The sequence below is a fragment of the Quercus lobata genome, chromosome 11 (assembly GCF_001633185.2).
Source record: "Quercus lobata isolate SW786 chromosome 11, ValleyOak3.0 Primary Assembly, whole genome shotgun sequence".
Classification (NCBI taxonomy): Eukaryota; Viridiplantae; Streptophyta; class Magnoliopsida; order Fagales; family Fagaceae; genus Quercus; species Quercus lobata.
The window spans coordinates 17,400,501-17,407,850 of NC_044914.1; the positions used below are offsets into that span (position 1 = coordinate 17,400,501).

Consider the following 7,350-nt stretch of genomic DNA (forward strand, 5'->3'; position numbering starts at 1 on the left):
TTACTGCTCTATTTAGCTAGCTTTTAACTTTTTATTTTTCTACACTTTTACTAAAAAAAAATTTAATTTTTACTAAATAAGTTATTTCGAAACAGACCATTTACATAATTAAGAATACGATACATGATTCTTGTTTATAGTTAGATTTTAGTCCAAAACTTTCATTCATTGTTTGTGAATACTCCACCTCTTGTGTTGTTACTTAAAAAAACCACTAACTTCAGGATCGTCAAACAAATAAAAGATAAAAGAAGGGAGAAGTGAAAGCGTGGGAGTCATATCACAACAAATGATGTCATCAGCTCTTATATCAGTTATTTGATTAATGTACTATGAGAGAAGCTCCTTCTCTCACAGTACATTAATCAAAGCTTCTCTCACGGTACATTAATCAAATAACTGATATACATCTTTAGCTTCACATAGCTTTTTTCAAAGAACGGAAAATAACCTTCAAAGACTGAAACAAGTACCAAAGCATCTCCGATGCCACCAACACTCAAAGGTGGCAGAAATTTGCGAAAGCATTAAATGCTTTAGTATCAATTAAATATGAACACTCAATAGTATTATGGCCGTAACAGAATAAGAGTGGGCTGTTACACGAACTAAAACTATATATCCTCCATTTTTGTAAAAACCACCCTCTGCCCTCTCCCTCATCATCCTTTAAAACCAATAACAGAAAGAAGCCCCACAGATCTCAAACACAGAAAACCCACAGCGAATAAGAAACTCACAGCAACACTTTCAAAAACGTGACCACAACAACGAAAACAATCACAGGTACCTCACAGCAAAGGCAGGGATAGGAGATTAAGAGTGGGAGTCAACATTACCAGCTATAAAAATAAAGTGATCAGAAGCAAATAGCAGCACCCATAAAAAGTGTAATGCAAAATATCCCTTCAACAAACATGTAATTCTTTTTTAAAACAACAACATCTCTCACAAACAGTCACACAATTTGCAAAGTACATAATCAGATTCACAGCAGTGCACACCCACACATTGATACGATACATATTATTTCACAAGGAAAAGAAAAACTCGGAAATGAGGGGAGGAACAGATAAGGATCACCACCACCAGCAAGTCACTCAGGGTCACCAAGACGAAAAACTCAAATGCGATTTCACAAGTGCTAGAATGGCTTGGGAATATTACTCATTCCTTGAGAACACGAACCATCTCTTTTGAAATTACCCATCAGTTAAGATTCGTTTGGATTTATACACTTCGCCTCTGCAGCCTTTGCATTTTCAATTTTTTTTTGCTTCAAAAATTTGACAAGTCCTTCAGCATCAACATCTATATCAGCACTCTTCAAAAGTTGCTCTGCCTCTGTGGTCTTTGCTTTCTCAAGTTTTTTCTGCTCGAGAAATTTGGCAAGTCCTTCAGCATCAACATCTATATCAGCACTCTTCAAAAGTTCCTTTAAGTCTGCAACCTTTGTTTTCTCACGTTCTCTTTGCTCGAGAAATTCGACAACTCCTCGGAGAACAACATCTGTACCACCACTCTTCAAAAGTTCCTCTGCAATTTCAGCTGGTGTAACGTTTATATTCTTCAACAAATCCTCAACCTGCCTATAGAGTTGGTGGTCACCTTCAATTTTAAGATAATTAGTAGCCAACAACTTGAACCCATCTATGGTGCAATATGACATGTGCACGTGTACATCCATGCGGCCTGGGCGCAACAAAGCCGGATCAAGCTTGTCCTTATGATTGGTGGTGAACACAATAATTCGCTCTTCTCCACAACTCGACCATAATCCATCTATGATGTTCAATAAACCCGATAGTGTGAACTGGAAAAAAACCATGAAAGTAATATTGTTAGATGAAGTGCATTAGATAACTTTCTAAAAAAGTGCATTAGATAATGTCATTTACATCACCTAGTGTAATACTGGTGATTGTTGTGGACATAGTGCACATATGTACTCGGTAAAAGTTATTAACAATACACAAGACTCACTTCCATAGGGGTTTAGGAAAGATGATTATTAGGCTGTCTTATTCCCATTTCTTTTCTAAGATTATGTTGAAAAATACCAGTTCTCGGACTCAAACCCAACAATACTTGTATCCAATAATGGGAAAAATCTTCAACCAGGATAAAAATCTTATTGGACTCATCGAGCAAAATATCTCATTAAAATTATTGCCAAATCTAACAGTAACCGGCTCGCTCACTTAAAAACAAAGTTGATATTGAAACTCACTGCACTCATTTATAGTCCATTTCAATTTAATAAACATCGAACGTCAGAGTCAGTACATATTCACAAAAATCACACACTTATCCGATTAAATCCACGTAAGATTAACACAAAAACTGCCTAAAGTGTATAATAAACAAACTAGCACGACAATAGTTAAATCTAAATATATAGAGGTAACTAAAACAAGATTTTATGAGAATAAAGAATGCTAACCGGGTCCTTTTTTTTCCTTTGATTAGCCAACTCTGCACAGCAATCTATATCCTCAATTACCAATATTGAGCGATTAGTTGTTGAGAGCAATATATTTCTCAAGTCTTCATCTGTGAGCTGATGGGAAAGGGACAATTCATAGATGTTAAACTTTAGGTAATTAGCCATGGCAGCAATCAAGCTTGATTTGCCGGTACCCGGAGGGCCATAAAGCAAATACCCACGCTTCCATGTCTTGCCAACATACTCATATAAGTCCTTCCTTCCAAGAAACCTCTTCAAATCATTGATGAGAATCTCCTTCTGCTTTGGGTCCATTGCCAACTTTTCAAACGTAAATGGATGTTTAAAAATAGCATAAATCCAACCTGCATCTCGTTCAACACTGGTGGAAGCTATGCCACCATTATAATAGGCTTCATCACGGGAATAAATCTTTACCACACTCTCATAACGAGCTACTATATCATTTAAATAAGACTCTAGCACTTTGTTTTCCAATCCCTTATCAAAGGAAAGCTCAAAATATCTGTCAGTAACATTCTGACCGTAAACGTCCCTTCTTACATCATGGAACTTCCAGCTGAGTCTAATTCCATCAAATATATCAATAACCTCTTCATTCTCGGCGATACCAATGATTGATTCATTTTGCCTACCTTCTTTGTTTACCTTGAAACGTTTTGGTTTTGGTTTTGTTGAATTAGAAATCAGGGTACGTAGGTGGGCTCTAACAGCTTCATAGACTTGGTTGCTAATATTGAGATCACCTTTCTCTTCAATGACGACAGTGACTCGCGTAAAGAATCTAGAGAGCCACTGTTCATACATGGAGACGAGATAATTGCTGACTGCAGAAGGTATGTGTTCTTTTACAAAGGGACTTAGTACAATCACAACAGCAGCAGTGAAAAATGGTGCCAATGATGTAAACATCTCCCTGAAATTGAAAAATGGTGCCAAAGATGCAAACATCTCCCTGAAATTGAAAAATGGAGCCAATGATGCAAACATCTCCCTGAAAGTAAACATGGTTTGAGGGTATGGTTGTTCTTTCAAATCCTGTAAAAATGTGAAGCATGTGGTCAGTGATACAACTTTTTTATGGCTTGACGGCTGCAATATAGGAGCATGGACACGAAGTACTTCTTGGTTTTGTTTATGCAATCTGTTTAATATTATGAGAGTTTTGAGATACTTCGCAAAGAGGACATCTGCCATAAGTTTGTTGTGATAAATCTCCATCTGAGTTAATGAAATTTAAATATAACTTGAAGCAAAAAATTAATAATAGAAATCACGCAAGCCCTAAGAAAATTAATCACACAAAGAACACATTACGGGAAATCCTTGTAATATAGAGGGATTATAATAAAATAGAGAATGCAATGCTCTAAGTTTATGTCCAAAAATTAATTTCACAATAAAATTTGAAAAACACAATAATACCTTTCTAGATACCCAGTAAAGCCAATATCGCAGCAAGATCTCCGCTCTGAACAACGCAACGTTTTTTTTTTTTTTTTTCTCTTTCACTTCACACAGCTTGTACTCTCTCCATGTTTGTCTCCATCTACATTCCATTTTATAGGCCCAGCTGCGTCACTATTCCTGCGCGCGTGAGAGATTAACTGAGTGTGAACGCCAAGGAGGTGAAAGGTAAATTGAGAAACTTTATGGGCACATTTAGTAGACTGTTCACATTACGTGGAAATCCTTGTAATATAGAGGGACAATAATAAAATAGAGAATAAGAGAATGCAATGCTCCAAAGTTTATGTCCAAAAATTAATTTCACAATAAAATTCGAAAAACACAATAATACCTTTTTTTGTCAAAAAAATAATAATAATAATACCTTTCTAAATCCCTAGTAAAACCAATATCGCAACAAGGGCCCGTTTGGTCATAGTTTTCAAAAATTGGTGTTTAAAAAGATAAAAAAATTGTGGTTTAAAAAATGTTGTTGAACAACATGTTTTTAATATGAATAAAACAAAAAAATGTGTTTGATATCATGGTTTAAACAACATTTTTCAGTGTTTAAAAAATGTAAAATATGTGTTTGGTATGTGTGTTTTTAATGATAAAAAAAACTGACCACATATTAAATAACAATTTTTTAATCCCTTCTTTATTCTTCTCTTCCGTCTTTATCCCTTTCTCTTCAGTCTTCCCTCAGAGCAGAAAACCAAAAAACCAAACCCACGCAGTCCTCATCTCCATCGATGCCAAAGAAGATCCACGGCTGGGCTTTACGTTCGTCGGAGCTCATCTCCACTATTAGCATTCCAAGACCCAGCAAGTAATCGAGCTTTTGTCACCGCCGAGTCGTCGAGCTGCATTTTGATCCAGGTTCGAATCTGACTTTCACCTTGTTTGTCAATGGGTTTTTGCCTAAAGACCAAATCGTTCCGAATCACTCACACAGATTTCTCAGTTTTTGGGTTTTTTTTTTCTTGTATTCCTCACCAATCGGGAAAACCCCAATTGGTGATGCGGTGTGTGTAGAAGACACATGGCCTTTGGCTCGGTTGATTAATGGCGCTGGGTCCGTGAGGGATGAGGTGGAATGACGCTGGGTGAAGGGAGTTATGGAGGTGGGCGGAGAGTTCCGAGTTCACTGCAGCTGGTGTGATCTTTGTAGCTGTGTGATCTTTGGGGCGTGAGAAGAGACGAGAGTAAAGAGAGGAGACAGACGACCAAAAAAAGCTTACTAGGTGGGCCCCGTTTGAATCTCACTTTTATTACCGAAGTGCCACTGGAAAACAAATTTTTTGTTTTAAAATCTGCTCCGACTTGATTTCAAAACACACTGTTCAAACATGGTTTTTAGAGCAACAATTTTCAAACAACCCAGGACACAATAGGTTGACCAAACACATTTTTTAAAATTTTGGACACTAGTGTTCAGTGTTTAAACACTGAACACTGTATTTTGGAAAGGGTGACCAAACGGCCCCAAGATCTCCGCTCTGATCATCGCAACTTTTTTTTTTTTTTTTTCACTTCACACATTTCACACTCTCTGCATGTTTATCTCTATTTACATCCCGTTTTATTGGCCCAGCTGCATCACTATTCCTAAGCGTGTGAGAGATTAACTGAGTGTGAACCCGAGGAGGTGAAAGGTAGATTAAAAAACTTGGGCACATAGAAATTGAATAATATTTTTTAATATTATTAATTTAAAGAGAAAAATTATACAACATTATTTTGACACCTCCACTCTTCACCTCTCTTAGCGTACATATCTAGCCTAATATTTGAGTTAATTCACATTAACCTATTAATCATCACAATTAAAAAAAAAAAAAAACAAACAAACAAACAAAATAGGCTCTCTACTTTTCAATGTGGAATTAAATAATTTCACTAGCTTCTCATCTTCCATATTCACTTCCACATCTTTACATTTATGTTGTAATATTTATTCATTTTAATTGATTAATATTAAGAAGCTCCAACAAACTGTAACGGTAATTACATAAAAATAGGAATATCTATTACAAGGAATACAAGATGTTGTAATGTAATACTTATTACTATTTATTTATTTGGTGACAACACAATAATAGAATCTTAAAGACAATGATATGAAAACATTTTAAATTAAACTTAAGATATATTTTAGAAAATATCTTACTCATATAATTATATATCGTAAAAATAATATTTTTTAAATTTGAAAGAGAGATTAGTTATTTTTTATGATTTTTTATTTTCATAATTGTTATGTACATATAAAAATTTTGTTTATTTGGAAATATATTAATTTTAGAAATTAATACATCTACTAAGGAATAGCTATTACAACTATTTTAGAGATGAATAGTTATTCCTCATTTTAAAGAATAGCTATTTATTTGGCTTTATTCTATGACAAAAAGTATTGTAATCGCAATAAGTTATTTTTTTGTATTTTGTGAGATTTTATTGTATTGGGTTTAGTATTAAGTTAGTGAAGAATTAATCATGCAATGAAAATCAATGCAATTTCGCAACTAGCTTGCACGAAGTTTGCGCGTAAAGATTTCCGCAAAAAGGCCACATAAGAAGCACATGCTAGAAGCTGAAGAGTCAGGTGTCACGCTATATTTTGCGAGTACTTCGTGAGATAGGCCATCTCGTGAGGTACCCACGAAACTCTCTACTTGGAGGATTTTAAGTATGACTGTCTTACCCTTCACCCATACTATATATACCCTCATTGCTCACAAAAGTAAAGGAGGCTTTTTAGAGAAAAAACCTTAACAAATACATTTGAGAGTTAGAGATTGTTATACCCACAATCATCTACACATTTCCTTATAGTTTTCCTCAACTCCTACCTCTCCATCTTTATATCCTTGAGAGGTTAATAGTCTAAGCACTTACCACATCATCTCTGAGTGTTATGTGAGATTTTGATGCTGTTAGGAAGTATTAGAAGGAGCCATTTAGTAGCAGATGCAATTGGACTGAATTGCGAGATTTGAAAAGCTAGAGAAAATAAGATTCTGAGAAGTCTGTTAGTAGCAAGAGCTTGAAAGGCTCAAGTACATAGTGTAGACTAGGCTTGGAGGGCCTTTTGTTATTCGTGTACTCCAACTTTATTCTCTAGTGAATCAATTTCAACTTTGAGGGTTGCAGAGAGGTTTTTCTCTGAGTTCTTCGGTTTCCTCTTCAATAACACATCTTAGTGTTATCTATTGTTTGCATCTCTCTTCCCTACTCTTTAAACTTTCGTTTTATTGTTAATTGTGGATGGATATGACTTAGAGTAGTGTAATCAGTTTATTGCGCATATTTACACTTGTTCCACACTTTATTTAAGTTAGAATAAAAGCATTCTAGCCATAATTTTTTATTGGGGATCTGAACAAGCTCGTGTTCTCACACAAAAGCCCAGTTTATGTTGGCACCAT

At 35.3% G+C, this 7,350-nt stretch overlaps 1 protein-coding gene across 1 annotated transcript in view; it reads right to left on the reverse strand.

Annotated features, from left to right (window-relative positions):
• The window catches only part of LOC115969002 (AAA-ATPase At3g50940-like), a 31,649-nt gene extending 27,553 nt beyond the window's left edge, over positions 1 to 4,096 (reverse strand). Inside the window, exons 1-3 of the mRNA XM_031088559.1 lie at positions 3,893 to 4,096; positions 2,444 to 3,505; positions 1,207 to 1,813 (exon numbers count right to left, since the gene is read on the reverse strand). Of these exons, the coding sequence (XP_030944419.1) occupies positions 1,214 to 1,813; positions 2,444 to 3,505; positions 3,893 to 4,027 (1,797 nt within the window). The 5' untranslated portion in view covers positions 4,028 to 4,096 and the 3' untranslated portion in view covers positions 1,207 to 1,213. The remainder of the gene's footprint in view (positions 1 to 1,206; positions 1,814 to 2,443; positions 3,506 to 3,892) is intronic.
• Positions 4,097 to 7,350: the final 3,254 nt, after the last annotated feature.